The 16,538-nt window shown below is 34.7% G+C and overlaps 1 protein-coding gene across 7 annotated transcripts in view; it reads left to right on the top strand.

Annotated features, from left to right (window-relative positions):
• Positions 1 to 16,538, top strand: part of ZMYM4 (zinc finger MYM-type containing 4) — a 154,345-nt gene that overhangs the window by 123,781 nt on the left and 14,026 nt on the right. For all 7 annotated transcript variants that reach the window (XM_043461946.1, XM_043461947.1, XM_043461945.1 and 4 more), the window contains 4 exons: positions 4,410 to 4,581; positions 4,766 to 4,861; positions 7,082 to 7,233; positions 15,451 to 15,562. In XM_043461946.1, the coding sequence (XP_043317881.1) occupies positions 4,410 to 4,581; positions 4,766 to 4,861; positions 7,082 to 7,233; positions 15,451 to 15,562 (532 nt within the window). The remainder of the gene's footprint in view (positions 1 to 4,409; positions 4,582 to 4,765; positions 4,862 to 7,081; positions 7,234 to 15,450; positions 15,563 to 16,538) is intronic.

Here is a 16,538-nt window from a genome sequence, read left to right as displayed (position 1 = left end):
GTTTCCATGATTCATTTTATTTATTTTCTTCCAGTTTTACTGAAATATATTCGACATCCAGCACTGTATAAGTTTAAGATCTATAACATAATGATTTGACTGACTTCAGTTCAGTTCAGTTCAGTCACTCAGTCGTGTCCGACTCTTTGCGACCCCATGAATCACAGCACGCCAGGCCTCCCTGTCCATCACCAACTCGCGGAGTTTACTCAGACTCATGCCCATCGAGTCGGTGCTGCCATCCAGCCATTTCATCCTCTGTCGCCCCCTTCTCCTCCTGCCCCCAATCCCTCCCAGCATCAGGGTCTTTTTCATTGAGTCAACTGTTCGCATGAGGTGGCCAAAGTATTGGAGTTTCAGCTTCAGCATCAGTCCTTCCAACAAACACCCAGGACTGATCTCCTTTAGGATGGACAGGTTGGATCTCCTTGCAGTCCAAGGGACTCTCAAGAGTCTTCTCCAACACCACAGTTCAAAAGCATCAATTCTTCGGCGCTCAGCTTTCTTCACAGTCCAACTCTCATATCCATACATGACCACTGCAAAAACCATAGCCTTGACTAGACGGACCTTTGTTGGCAAAGTAATGTCTCTGCTTTTTAATATGCTATCTAGGTTGGTCATAACTTTCCTCCCAAGGAGTAAGCATGACTGACTTACATGTCATGAAGTGAATACCACGGTAAGATGGTAAACACACATCATCTCATATAGATAAAGAATTAAAGACATTTTTTAAAAAAGTTTTTTCCTTATTATGAGAATTCCTAGGGTTTACTCCTAACAACTTTCATATGTAATATAGAGAAGTGCTCATTATATGTATCATGATACACATTATATCCCTAGTACTTCCTTAGCTAAAATGGTAATTTGTGCCTTTTGACTGCCTCCATCCAATTCCACCTCCCTCTCCCTGGTGCCTCTGGTAACCACAAATCTGATCTCTTTTTCTAAGAATTTGTTTGGTTTTGAAATATAATAGACCCATAACATTATGTTCTTGGAGTGCAACGTAGTGATTGGACATTTCTGCATATTTCAAAATGTTCGCTAGAGTAAGTCTAGTTACAATGTGTCAGCATACAGAGATATTACGTAATTATTGTGTGACTGTATTCCCTCCGCTGTACATTTCATAACAGGACCATGACTCATTTGCTTTGTTACTGAAGTTTGTATTCTTAATCTCCCTCACCTATGTCTCTCATCTCCCCAACACCCTCCCCTCTGACAACCCCATGTTTATTCTCTGTATGTTTGATTCTGTTTCTGATTTATTGTGTTTGTTCATTTGTCCTATTTTTTAGATTGCAGATATAAGTGAAATAATATAGTATTTACATCTGTCCGTTTTTTTTCTCTTAGTATTCTCTAGGTCCATTTGTGCTGTCACAAATGGCAAGATTTCATTCTTTTTTTGTGATTGATTAATAATTCGATGCATGTAACTCTGTGTGTGTGTGTAGCATTGTTTTTAAATTTCCTTGTCTAGTGTTCTTCACTGACATATAGAAATAGAGATGGTTTTGTATATTGACTTCATATGTGGCGATTTTGCTCAACTAATATCTGTGAGATTTTCTCCCTACACAGTTGTATTATCTGTGAATTAAGAAAGTTTCACTTTGTCCCTTTACATTCTCAGGGTATTTTCTTCTTTTTTCAAAAACAAAATTTATTATTTGTTATTTTACTTTTTTTTTTGGCCATGCCATGTGGCATGTTGGGTCATAGTTCCCCAACCAGGGATTGAGTCTATACCACCTGCAGTGGAAGCAAGAGTCTTTACCGTTGGACCACCAGGAAGCCCCTCTTTCTTTTTTTGATTTATTGCATTAACTGGGATCAATGTTTAATATGAGTGCAGACTTTAATGCCTCTTCCCAGTTTTAACAGTGTTCAGCCTTGCAGTGTTAAATACAATGTTACCTGTGTATTTCTCATTGTTGTTGTTGTTCAGTTGCTCAGTCGTGTCTGACTCTTTTCGACCCTATGGACTGCAGCACATGAAGCTTCCCTGTCCTTCACCATCAGAGTTTGCTCAAACTCATGTCCATTGAGTTGGTGATGCCATCCAACCATCTCATCCTCTGTCATCTGCCTCTTCTGCTGCCTTCAGTCTTTCCCAGCATCAGTTTTTTCGAATGAGTTGGCTCTTCACATCAGGTGGCCAGAGTACTGGAGCTTCAGCATCAGTCCTTCCAGTGAATATTCAGGGTTGATTTCCTTTAGGATTGATTGGTTTACTCTCCTTGCTGTTCAAAGACCTCTCAAGAGTCTTTTTTGCACCACAGTTCAAAGGCATCAGTTCTTCGGCACTCAGCCTTTTTTATCGCCCAGCTCTCACATCCGTACATGACTACTAAGAAAATCATAACTTTGACTAGACGGCCCTTTGTAGACAAAGTAATGTCTCTGCTTTTTAATATGCTGTCTAGATGGTCTTAGCTTTTCTCCCAAGGAGCAAACGTCTTAATTTCATGGCTGCAGTTACCGTCCACAGTGATTTTGTTGCCCAAGAAAATGGTCTGTCACTGTTTCCTGTGTTTCCCCGTCTATTTCCCTTGAAGTGATGGGACCAGATGTCATGATCTTAGTTTTTGAATGTTGAGTTTTAAGCCAGCTTTTTCACTCTCCTCTTTCAACTTCATCAAGAGGCTCTTTAATTCCTCTTTGCCTTCTGCCATAAGGGTGGTGTCATCTGCGTATCTGAAGTTATTGATATTTCTCCCCACAATCTTGATTGTAGCTTGCGCTTCATCCAGACCAGCATTTTGCACTATGTACTCTGCCTATAAGTTGAATAAGCAGGGTGACAGTATACAGCTTTGACATACTCCTTTCCCAGTTTTGAACCATTCCATTGTTCTTTGTCTGGTTCTCACTGTTGCTTCTTACCTCCATACAGGTTTCTCATAGATGACAGTCTTTCTCATAGATGACCTCTGTCAAGGTCAGGAAGTTCTCTTCTGATTTACTCAGCTTTTGTGATTGTGTTTTGAACTTTGTCAGGTGATCTCTTGAGATGATCATCTAATTTTTCTTTTGTAAGTCTTTTTCAATGGCGAAATACATTGATTTTTTCCAGTGATAAACTTAACCTTGCATTTATGGGATGAACACTACTCTCTTTTGATGTTTTTATATTTATATATGTATTGCTGAATTGAGTTTGCTGGTATTTGTTAAGGTTTTAAGTATGTCAGTTTAAAAGAGCTATTGGTGTGTAGTTTTCTTGTAAGGATTTTATCTGTCCTTGCTGGCAGGATAAAAGTGATGTTAAGGAAAAAAAAAAAAAGTGATGTTAAGGATAAAAGTGAGTTACTGTTCCTCTTCTGTTTTCTGAAATACAATTTATATAGTTACTTTAATTCTTGGGTAGACTTCAGCAGTGAAGTCATCTGGGTCTGAAATTTTTTTGTGGGAATGTTTTAAAATATAATTTGAATTCTTCTGGCTGTTATCTATTTCTTCTAGAGCAAGCTTTGTTAGTTTGTATCTTTCAAGAAATTTGTTCATTTTTTCTAAGCTGTCTAGTTTATTGTCATCATGGTGTTCACAGTTTTCTGCTGTTACCCCTTATTATGTCTGTGGAATCAGGTGTTGATAATTTGTATCTTCTGTCTTATCTCTAATCATTTTGGCTAGAGATTTATCAATTTTTTTAACCTTCTAAAATTATGAGCTTTTTTGTCTTACTAATCTTTTCCTCTATTTTTTAATTGATTTTGCTCTTATTTTTATTATTATTTTGAGTTTTAATGTAGTCTTTATTCTAGTTTCTTAACATAGGAGCTAGCTTACGGATTTCAGACTTTCTTCTCATATAAGCATTTTAATAAATATAAATATCCTTATAAGCACTGCTTAGCACTATTATATAAATTTTGATATGTTTTGTTTTCATTTTTACTTAAATTCAAAATATTCTCTAATTGCATTTTTGATTTCTTAGTGAGTGTTGGTTAATTCTAACTTTCATGGATTTTTCTAACAATATTCTGTTACTGATTTATAGCTGAATTCCAGTGTAGTTAAGAGAGTTGATTGAGGGTTGTTTTATAGCCATCTATTCATGTATTGCATTAAATAGACCTGAGTGTAATAACTGTTACTCATACCTCATTTTGTAAGTCTACTATCTGGAAGATAGTAAATAAATACTCAAATGTTATTGATTATTCCAGTATTATTTTCTGCACTTCAGTTTCCTCTTTTTTTTTTTTTCTCCTGCGGATAGGATTAGATGACTTCTAAAACTCTTTCTACCTGTAAGAACTCTGAATCTCAGGGATGTAATACTGAGTTCCATTTCTGTAAATTTATGCCCATTCTATCTTTGCAAACCATGATTCTTAGATCCAAAACTAAATTTATATTCTGTAAATTTTTGAAAATTCTTACAGGGACGGAAGAAGTCTATAGTATCTGTGGAGCCCAGGAGTCTTATTCAAGGAGCCTTTCAAGGGTGCTCAGTGTCTGGGATGACACTGAAATACATGTATGGGGTAAATGCCTGGAAGAACTGGGTTCAGTGGAAAAATGCCAAGGAAGAGCAGGGGGATCTGAAATGTGGCGGTAAATACATGGCATGAATTTGTGTCTTGATTTACGGGTGGGAGGAATACGGATTAATAAATTTACAAACCTACTCAAAAGGGTTAAATACTAGTCAAAAATCCCATAAAGCTTTGATTTGGGCTTTGCTTAATTTTTTTCCATCTTTATTTAAACTTCTCATTTACTTTTCTTTTCATGTCAGGAGTTGAACATGCCTCATCTAGCCCGTGTTCTGACCCGTTAGGAAGTACTCAAGACCATGCGCTCTCTCAAGAATCTTCAGAGACAGGCTGTAAAGGTAAAATATTTCTCTCCTTATGATCTGAATTGATTGTAATATCATTGTTGATTTTAAATTTATAAATGGAAATTGAAAATGCTTTAAAATTTGAAGTTTATGTTTAAAAAGAGAAATTAATCTCCACTCTCAGTTTTAAAGAACTTGTTTTTAAGGGAGGGTTATTATCTTCAGATCATGGGTTTCTTATACAACTATAAGAAATTTTGTGTCTTTTTCTAACACTCTGCAAGTGACTCAAATCTGTCTTTTTTGAGTCCTGTATCTGTAGAATAACCCATGTGGAACGCAGTGTAACACTTCATTGTTGTTGTTAAGAAAAGTACCTGGGAAAGCCTTGCTGTTTCTGTAGTTTCTCCCATCAAGGAGCTGTATATGATTGACCATGTTTGCAGGTTTCACTTCTGGTGCCAAGAAATTTGGAACCCAATAAACAGTTCAAATAGAACAACACTGTATTATTTTAGAGCCCTAATCATTAGATTTCTTCTTTCCAGGATTTTGTTTTCTGTTCTAAATTTTGTTTTCAGTTTGTGTTCTGCCTTTTAATTTTTTTTATATTTCATTTGTTTATCACAAAATCATTATTTTATGAAGTCTGTGGAATGATATAGGGCAGGAATGCATGAGTATGTAACTAAACTTTTCACCCCTTTCCAACTGTACCTTCTCTCTGATACCTGGGTGATTGCATGTATTCTTGGCTTCACCTAAGTTTACCCTCATTGGAGCAGTTAGTTGCTGCTGTGGTCTGTGATTGACTTATTGAGTTCCCACAGATCAAGTATAATCTCTGTGCTTCAGAGTGATGTAAAAATGCTCACGTCATGGGGGTTTACTAGGCCTTTCACTTTGTACTTTGAGCCACGACATTTTTGAGAAAGGAGGAGTGGTAGTGAGAATAGAGAAGTAATATTGTATTAGACTGCCAGGCCTAAATGCAGTAGCCACACAGGATGCCTACTCATTTCTGCTACTCATTCTTCCAGAAAAGTACTTACTGTATTTATCTGTCATGTATCAAGCATGGTGGTAAATATTCAGGTAAAAAGGTCAAATATGGTCCTTGCCCTCATGAATCACCTATTTAAATTTGCAAAACCAACTCAGGGAAGCTCAGGTGTACCATTGGAAACATGTAGTCTTTTCTACATGCAGAAAGGCAGGAACTGGAAATGGTGTTTTAACTCATCCCACAGTGTGGACCAGTCTGTTGCCGTAAGATCTCTAAAAATCAAGTTAGATAACTCTCCTGCCTAAAACTAATGTACGTGTGCTCATTTGCTCTACGCCCAACTCTTCATGACACTGTGTGACTGTAGGCCACCAGTCTCCTCTGTCTGTGGAATTTTCCTGGCAAGAATACTGGAGTGAGTTGCCATTTCCTCCTCCAGAGATCTTCCTGACTCAGGGAATAAACCCGTGTCTGCTGTGTCTATTGCATTGGCGGGAGGATCCTTTACCCCTGAGACACCTGGGAAGCAATTCAATTCTTAGTTGTCTTCAGAATCTTTATATATATATATATGAGGCTTACCATGATCTGCCCTCTTTACTTTTCTGCTATATTCCTCAGTCCCCAAACCCTTTCGTTTTTGTGGCTGAGCACATACTGTGTTTTCTAGCATTTTCAAAAGCATGAAGTTGTTAATATGTAATCTGAAATATACTTTATTCAAATAAATATCACTTAAAGTTAAATAGCATTCCCTTTACAGACATCTCCAGAGCTTTTTATATATTAAAACATACTGTGAATTCTTCACAGGCAGATATAATATACTGTTGTTTTCCAAATTTATCAGATCTTAGAAACCCAGTTTTATTGAGCTTTCACATGGTTAGTATTTTGTGGAATATACTTTGGGAAATCTTATATCCTCAAGTTGAAATTCTTAATCTATGAGTTTAATTTTTCTCCACCTTTCACTTCCTCTGGAATCTAACATGACTTTTCACTATTAGATGGCCCTTATTTGTTTTCATAGAATTTTACTTAAATAAGACATTTTATTTAAATGTTACATCATATGTGATGAATTATCTTTATTTTTTTTTAACTAAAAAAGCCTTGAGATGAGTATCTGTCTTTAATCCATGTCTTCACTAGTGTATACCATAATACCTGGGGCAGTGTAGTCAGTGTTTATTTAGTGAATTGAGTAATGTTATTATTTTTCTTTTAAGTTATTATTTCAGATGTTTTTTACCTTTCCACAGTCCGCTCTATCAAGCTGAAGGAAGATATTCTGTCCTGCACTTTTGCTGAGTTGAGTTTAGGCTTATGCCAGTTTATTCAAGAAGTGCGGAGACCAAATGGTGAAAAATATGATCCAGACAGTATCTTATATTTGTGCCTTGGAATTCAACAGGTATGAAATCAGTTGTTATGTAAACTATTGCTTTTTTAATAATTCTGGTAGAACTTGTGAATTAAGCTGAGAAAGTACTGTATATATTGTCAGTTGGTATTGCTCCTGTACTCTCTTCTTAGTTAACCACTGACCCTGATTTGAAAGTCTTAGTCACGTAAACGTTTTATAAGTTTAATTGAGACTTATAACAGAATTGAGACTGTTAGAGTAACAGAAATTGAAGTTGGTTCATTTTATTGCTAAATGGACAAAAAAGGCCTAATAGCAATTCACAAAAGAAGTGAGATAGATGACTCTGTGTTTATATGTATGTATCTGTATGAATTTTGTAATCTCATATAAACTTTAAATTCACATTAGAATAGATATGTCAATATTTATCCTATCACAATAGCAAAGATCAAAAAATTTTAGTAGTCATTGTTGATACGAGTTCTGTGAGATGGAGGTTCACCTTCATAGTTGATGATAATTAGTACATAGTTTGTAAAAAGCAGTTTTGAGCGTATGTTTCAGGAATACTTTTGAATGTTCATATTATTTCACCAGTGATTCATTTTTTGGGAATCTCTCAAAAGTCTGAGGTTCAGACATTATTGCCCAAAACTGGAAATCACCTCAGTGTCCACCAAAGTATAGTATATTTATAGTTAAATATTATGCCCCCAATAAAAATGGTTTACAAAGTGACTTCTAGTAACATAAAAATCTTAATACTAAAGCATTAAGTGAGCAAAATAAGAGTGTATGTGTATCACTATATTTTAACATAGTGGTTTATAAGCCATTCACATAAATAACATAGTAAATGAAATACATGAAAAGTATTTACAGTGCTTATTATCTTGGAGTGATGAAACTCTGAATATAATTGATTTTTTTCCTCTATTTGCCAAATTTCATTCCCTCTGTATTTCAGGGGGTATTATTTAGTCATTTATTTGTTGTTAAAGTTTAATTTTTTAATTATAAAAGTAGTATGGGCTCAGTTAACTGTTAAAACAGTAAGTGAAGACATAATAAGAAAAATTAAATCAGTCCATTCCCACTCCCTGAGGTAATCAGTGTTTGCAGTGTGATATGTAACCTATATCTTCTTTTTTTGTCATTTTAATTGATGTATTGTTGACTTATCTCATTATCTTTTGTGCAATATATATTTATACATGTGTGTAGATGTTTGTTAACAGTTTTTATTTTGCTTAGTTTTTTTAAAATGGGGCCTATACTATACCCACTTTTTGTAACTTACTATTCTCAACCTGTGTATCCCTTGAGATGCATATAAATCAAATTCCTTGCTTTAAAAAAGAAAGTCACATAATGTTGCAGAGTATGAACATAACAGTTATTCAGCCTTTCCTCTTTTCTATATTCAGGCGTTTCTCCCTCCTCTTCTCTTACTCTTGCAAACCATGCTTCGGTAAATATTTTGTTTGCACACCTAGTGAACTGGTGCTTTTGTTTCTAGGTTAAAGCATAGATTTTTCTAGTTATAAGATACTTTCAGATCACTTCCCAGGATAATTGTGGTAGCTTACGATTTTACCAGCAGTGTGATGCCTGTTTCTTGAATCCTTTTCACCATCCTCTTTCTCATGTTTATTGTTCTGATGGAATTTTTTAAAATGTTAACTTGTGGCTCCAATATGTATTCTTCCAACTTTTGTGAAGTAAATGTCTTTTTATGTTGGTCATTTGGATTTTTCCTCCCGATCTGTAGGGTCTCTTTTATATTAGGGATATTGAGTCTAATATGAGATTAAATTTTTCTAGTGTATTTTTGTCTTTCGGTTTTTATGTATGTTTTACTATTTAAAAAGTTTTCATTTTTATATAGTCCAATGTGGATATATTTCCCTTTATAGTTCCTATACTTTCCATGTTGGCTTAGAATGGTCTTTGTACTTAAATATTTAAATTTAAATTCTCATCAGTTTCTAAAATACTTGGGAGTTTTTTGGATTGACATTGTTAATATATCTGAAATTCATTTTTATGCATGAAATAAATATGTTGCTGATGAATAACATATCTGAAGTGTAGCTGGTTATGCAAGCAGCATTGGTTGTTCTTCGAATCAAAATGGCACCTGTTACTTAATAAGTTTCCCTTATATTTTGATCCAATTTCTAGATGGTAAGATATATTTTTAAAAGTTGCATATAAGAGAACTTTTATGGATTCTTTCAGCAGAATTTGAGAACCTTCCATGTGTGTCAACATGCATTTTGCTTAGGTAAAAATTGCAAAGATTCTGGATGCACTTCCTTCCTTTGGAGTTTATAATATAAGAATCTGAAGAACATTTCCTAATTTTGTTAATACGTATGTCAAGAAATAAGATGTTTTTTGGTATTTATTAATAGTCTAATGATTTGAATATAATCAAAACATGTGCTCATTGCTAGGAATTTCAATAAAAAATATTTGAGTACTTTGCATGTAGACACTCTGCTGTATATATTCTATTTGTGAGGTGAATCATAAACCTGTTAAAAGTTTTTTCCTAGTATATTTCTCTTGTTATTTGTTTATATTAATAAATGACTTTCTGTAACAATACTATAGGTTAACAAATTCTCACATGACTTACCGAAAGTAATTACAAACCTGTTAGCAATTTTGGCAAGAAATAAACTTTCATTAACCTATAACTTATTCCTTATAGGGAATTTTAAAAGTTTACTTATGTTTACATCTCAAATTTGTTTCCTTTTTTATTTTTTCCTCATTATAATAACATACGGTTATGCTATAAAAGTTGGCATTATAAACAAATACAGTTATGCTTAAAAGTTGGCTTAAAACTCAACATTCAGAAAACTAAGATCATGGCATCTGGTCCCATCACTTCATGGCAGATAGATGGAGAAACAATGAGTGATAGACTTTGGAGCACTGCAGGTGGTGACTGCTGCCATGAAATTTTTAAAAGACACTTGCTCCTTGGAAGAAAAGCTCTGACAAACCTAAACAGCATATTAAAAAGCAGAGACATTGCTTTGCCAGCAAAAGTCTGTCTAGTCAAAGCTGTGGTTTTTCCAGTAGTCATGTATGAAGGTGAGAGTTGAACTACAAAGAAAGCTGAGCTCCAAAGAATTGATGCTTTTGAACTGTGGTATTGGAGAAGACTCTTGAGAGTCCCTTGGACTGCAAGGAGATCCAGCCAGTACATCCTAAAGGAAATCAGTCCTGAATATTCATTGGAAGGACTGCTGCTGAAGCTGAAAGTCCAATACTTTGGCCACCTAATGCAAAGAACTGACTCATTGGAAAAGACCCTGATGCTGGAGAACAAGGGGACGACAGAGATGGTTGGATGGCATCACCAACTCGATGGACATGAGTTTGAGTAAGCTCCGGGAGTTGGTAATAGACAGGGAAGCCTGGCGTGCTGCAGTCCATGGGGTCTCAAAGAGTCAGACATGACTGAGCAACTGAACTGAACTGATGCTAATTGTAAAGAGTTTTGAAAATACATAAAAATGTAAAATTAAACAACAGCTGTAATATCAATGCCTTGACCACCACTGTTAAAGTTCTCTAGGAGAGATAATTGGCAAAAGAAACAAACAGTCAAGTAACAGAAGAAAATCAAAAGATTGCTAATAGATAAAATGTATCAGGAATATTTAACAATCATTTACTTTGTATGCTATATTTTAATATAAGCCCATTTCATATATTAACTTACATAATTGTTAGTGTACCCTTATTATGTATAATAACTAATATCATTTTGTGCTGAAGAATCTGAGGCACAGTGAGTTAAATAGCTTGCCTAAGGTCTTAAAGGTAGTAAGTGGCAGGGCCAAGGTGTGAAGTGAACGCAGGTAGCTCAGCTTTAGGGTCCATGCTATGATTACTGTGTTGGGCTGCCTCTCTAATATAAAATAGTGGTCAGCTGTAATCAGGGAAGTTTTCACCTATTAGATGGATTAAAACACTTGAAAGATTGAGAAGTTTGACAATGCTAAGTATTAGTGAAGACACATGTGCACTGTTGGAGGCCTTTTTGAAAGAGGGCAAATTGACAGTGACTGTTAAAACTTGAAGTGCATGTAGATTCTTCAGTCTAGCAAATCTATTGATCAGTATCTTTCCCACAAAGAAATTAATACAATTACCTAGGAAAACACATAATGGTGTTTTTATTGTAATTTTTTTAACAGCAAAAAACTAGAAACCACCTTAGTGTTCATGAAAAGATTCAATCAAATATAGTACATCCATACTATTAAATAACAGTAGTTTTAAAGGAATGAATTGCTTCTGTAGCTTCTATATGTTTTGACATGGTAAACTCTTGGAGACATACATTTTGAAAAGTAACTTGCAAAATTTTATGTGTAGTACAATATTTATAGTAAGGTAAAATACATATAATATAAAATTTGCCATTTTAAAGTATACAGTTCATTGTCATAACAACATCATGATGTTGTGCAACCATCATCACTATTTTGTTTTAAAATTTTATTCCCCTAAAGGGAAACCTGCACATTATGCTTTCACTTCTTACCTCCTCCATTTAGTCCTTGGCAACCATAAATCTGCATTCTGTCTATATGGGTTTGCCTATTCTAGATCTTTCATGTAAGTGGAAAGTTACAGTTTGTGGACTTGCATGCCTTGCTTCTTTCACTTAACATGATGTTTTCAAAGGTCATGCATGTTGTAATATGAATCAGTACTTTGTTCTCGTTTATGGTTGAATTATTCTGTTGTTGGAAATGTGTTGATAGACATTTGAGTTCTGTCCGCCTTTTGGCTGCTTTAAATAGTGAGTGCTGCTATGAACATTCATATACAAGTTTTTGTTTGAACACCCGTTTTCATGTCTTTTGGGTACTGTATGCCTAGGAGTGGAATTCCAGAGTCAAATGGTGACTATGTTTAGCTTGTTGCTGCTGCTGCTGCTAAGTCACTTCAGTCGTGTCCGACTCTCTGCGACCCCACAGACAGCAGCCCACCAGGCTCCTCTGTCCCTGGGATTCTCCAGGCAAGAATACTAGAGTGGGTTGCCATTTCCTTGTCTATTAGCTTGTTGAGGAACCACCAAACCATTTTCCAAGATGACTGCACCATTTTACATCCCCAGCAGCAATTTCTGAGTGTTACATTATCTCCATGTACTTGTCAACGCTTGTTAATATCCTTAAAAAAAAAAAAAAAGCCATCTGATGGGTGTGAGGTGGTATCCTATTGTGATTTTGATTTGCTTTTCCCTAATGATTCATGGGGTCGCAAAGAGTCGGACACGACTGAGCGACTGAACTGGATGACTAATGACACTGAGCATTTTTTTCATGTACGAGGCCATTTGTATAGCCTCTTTAGGGAAAATGTCCAAATCGTTTGCCTGTTTTAAAACTGGGTAGTTTGCTTGTTATTGAGCTGTAGAATTGTAGAATCTCTTTTTATATTCTGGATAGTAAACTTTTATTAGATTTGTGATTTTCAAATATTTTTTCCCGTTCTCTGGGTTTTCTTTTCAGTTTTGTATACTTTCTTGTACTTTCATTTTTAATTTTGATGAAGTTCAGTTTATTTTTCCTGTTGTTGCTTGTGCTTTGGTGTTATACCTAAAGAATCCATTGAAGCTCAAGTTCATGAAGATTTGCTTCTGTGTTTTCTTCTAAAAGTTTTATGGTCTTAGCTCTTATGTTTAAGTCAGTGGATCAGTGTTTAGATCATCGATCCATTTTGAATGATTATTCTATCAGGTGAGGTATATCAAGTGAGCCACCGGGACTTCCCTGGTGGTTCAGATGGTAAAGAATCTGCCTGCAGTGCAGGAGACCTGGGTTCAATCCCTGAGTCAGGAAGATCCCCTGGAGAAGAAAATGGCAATCCATTCCGGTATTCTTGCCTGGAAATCCCATGACAGAGAAGCCTGGCAGGCTACAGTCCATGGGGTCACAAAGAGTCAGACACAACTAAGTGACTAACACAGGGATCTGTTGAATTAGGGATAACTGGATATGTAGATGTCTAGTTCTCCTGGCATCATTTGTTGAAGAGTCTGCTCTTTCTTCATTCATTCATCTTGACAACCTTGCCGAAAATCATTTGACTCAATGTGTGTGTGTTTATTTCGCACTCTCAGTTTTAATACTTTTTGGTCTATATGAGTATTCTTGTGGCAGTACCCACTGTTCTGATTACTGTAGCTTTGTAGCAAATTTTGAAATTGGGACGTGTGATTCCTCAAGATCCTTTTGACTATTTGAGATTCCTTACAATTTTGTAACAGTTTTAGGATTGACTTTTCCATTTCTTCAAAAAGGAAAATCTGAACCTTTGGGATTTTGATAGGATTGCATTGAATCTGTAGTTTACTTTGGAGAGTATTGCTGTTGTAATAATACTGTCTCTAGTGTAATAATACTGTCTCTAGATCCATAAATACAAGATGTTTTTCTTAGGTCTTCCTTAATTTCAGAAGTTTTATATAGTTTTGAGTGTGTAAATCTGTATCTCCTTGGTTAAATTTATTCTTCTCAAGTATTATATTTCTGATACTGTTGTAAATGGAATTTTCTTAATTCTCTCTTTGGATCGTTCATTGCAACTGATTTTATGTTGCTTGTCTTCTGCAGGTTTATTGAGTTCATTTATTAGCTCTAATAACTTTTTTTTGTGGACTCTTTAGAATTTTCTCTATATATAGGTTCATGTCACTGCAAATACAGATAGTTTTGCTTCTTCCTTTTCTATTTCAATGCTTTTTATTTCTTTTTCTTCCCTAGTTACTCTGGCTAGTATTTCCTATACAGTGTTGAATAGAAGTGGCATTTTTATCTTGTTCCTGATCTAAGGGAGAAGTGATTCTTTCAATATTTCTTTTTATTTTATTGATATATTTATTTGGCTGCTCTGGGTCTTAGTTGAGGCATGAGAACTCTTAGTTGCAGCATGTAGGATCTAAATAATTCCCTGACCAGAGATCCAACCCAGGCCCCATGCATTGAAACCATGGAGTCTTAGCCACTGGACCACCAGGGAAGTCCTGTGATTTTTTTTTTTTTAAACCCATGTATTTTATATGTACTCATATTTGAGTTACTGTATAAAAACTCAACTCTGTGTATTCATAAAGGAGAGTTTTTTAAAGATTGAAATAACCCCTGACTGTTGATAATAGTTGCTTTTGAGTAATGAGTCTGAATGTACTTTTCTTCCACCTTTTCTATATTTTAAACTCTTTTCATAATGAGGTTATAATATTTTTTAAGTTGTAAAAATAACTTTATTAAAATAAAGGAGATGATACTTTTCAGCAACAAAACTGTAATCTGGCAATATGATCATAAATTGCCTTTGAAGAGACCTATAAAAGTGTACATTGAAATTGTATATAATCTTTATTAACCAGAATAAACTTAAGTGGAAATAAAAATTTACAGTAAGTCATACATAGATCAAGAAAGCAGGAAACCGACATAGCCATAGATAAATGTTTAAAATACTAGATCGTTAAGACACCAAGATCTTTAGCTTGTAATTATGCTACTTTGTGTTCTTCTCATATGCTACTGATTTTATTTCTCTGAGTGATTTTATCTGACCTCACCTGCACCCTCAAAATATTTAACAGTAATTTACTCAAGCTATTGCTTGTTTCCTCTGTGAAATGATTCTTGATGGTTATAATTAGCATACTTTTATGTCCTATAATTAGACTTGAACTTTGTGAAGGCTGGCTTGTGGGGCAGAGAGTTGAGAGCTGTGGTTAGAAGCCTCCAAATAAATAGTTTTATAGTTTCAGTACCCTCGGGTCACCTGAAAACTAGCTAACTGTATTATTTTCAGGAAGTGACCTTATAACTAGATTAAAAAACAAACAAACTTCTAAGAGTACATCTCAGATGCTGAGAATTTAAAAATGATTTGAGAAATATGAATTAAGACCAGTTTTTAGTATATCAGTTTTATTAAGTGACTGAAAGGTACTGATTTATTATTTTAAATAATTGTTTTTAAAAGGAAATACAAAACTTTACGTTACAAGCTCAGTGGTCAAGATAATGTTAATTCATGTGAAAAGAAACTTTAGCTTGAATTCTACTGGTTTGACTGTATCCTTAAAATATTTCACAGTATTGTAAGGACAGAAACTAAGGGTAAACTATATTCCTAAAAACACATTTTTTAAATTTTATGTTTTCTTTGTATCAACATATATGTTTCCATTTTTTTCTCTTGTAGTACCTGTTTGAAAATGGTAGAATAGATAACATTTTTACTGAGCCCTATTCCAGATTTATGATTGAACTTACCAAACTCTTGAAAATATGGGAACCTACAATACTTCCTAATGGTAGGATGATTATATTTTGATTCTTTTCATGATATGCCTTCTTAAATTGCTTAATTTTTATGATTACCTTTTGTAAATTGTTCATTTTATATTTGTCTTGACTTATATTTGGACTTTTGAGGAGAAAATCTTTGCTTTATTATCAGTTACTTAATAAAACTACATCTTGCATATAGTACATGAATAGCTAATAACTACTGAATATTAAAAAGCAACTAAAGGTTACATTTACTTTTTAGAAACCATTCTTGATATGGTTGTATTAGTAAAGTTGTACACTGTACTAGTAGCTGCCACATATGCTACTTTTTGATGCTGTTAGCAGTGGATCTTTTTCAATAGTTTGAAAAAAGTACCGTGAACTAATTGTTAAGAGAGTTAAGTCTTCATCCTTGAATTGTCTGTGACCATTTGTCTTTGGACAAGTCCCTAATTCTCTCCTGCTCTCATGCTCCTTGCCTGTGAATGAAAAGGTTGAATGTAATGCCCAGAAATGTGTTCCCTTTCTTTTGGGCTACAGAGAACCTTTGAAGCATTAAAAGGAATGCAGTGGCATGATGCATTTAGCTTTCAAAGGAAGAGCTAAGAACTTACATTTGGAAGTAACAAATAATATATTCGTGGGCAGTCTCCCAAGAATAGAATGAGAGGTGGTAACAAAGAGGATTGGGGAGAGAACATTAGGAAAGACCTGAGTTTAATGGATATCATGAAGAAGCTGCATTTAAAAGTATACTAATTTTAATTCTTCTGACCTCTGCTTTTTAGGGAAAATCCAGATAAACTATTGTGAAGTAATTTCTCTTAATATAAGTTTTAAATAGGAGGGAGAGAGGGAGCTGCCTTCTAATGTTCTTAGCCAAATAAAACTGAAGCAGTTAACAGTAAGCATAATGTTTTCAAACAGGAGTCTGCTAACTGCAGCTCATGGTTGGATCTGGCCTCTTGCCTGTTTCTATATAGTTTATGAGCTAAA

Source organism: Cervus canadensis, chromosome 2 (assembly GCF_019320065.1).
Source record: "Cervus canadensis isolate Bull #8, Minnesota chromosome 2, ASM1932006v1, whole genome shotgun sequence".
NCBI classification, from domain to species: Eukaryota; Metazoa; Chordata; class Mammalia; order Artiodactyla; family Cervidae; genus Cervus; species Cervus canadensis.
Note: the sequence above shows the minus strand (reverse complement) of the source record. Positions and strands in the feature narration are given on the sequence as shown.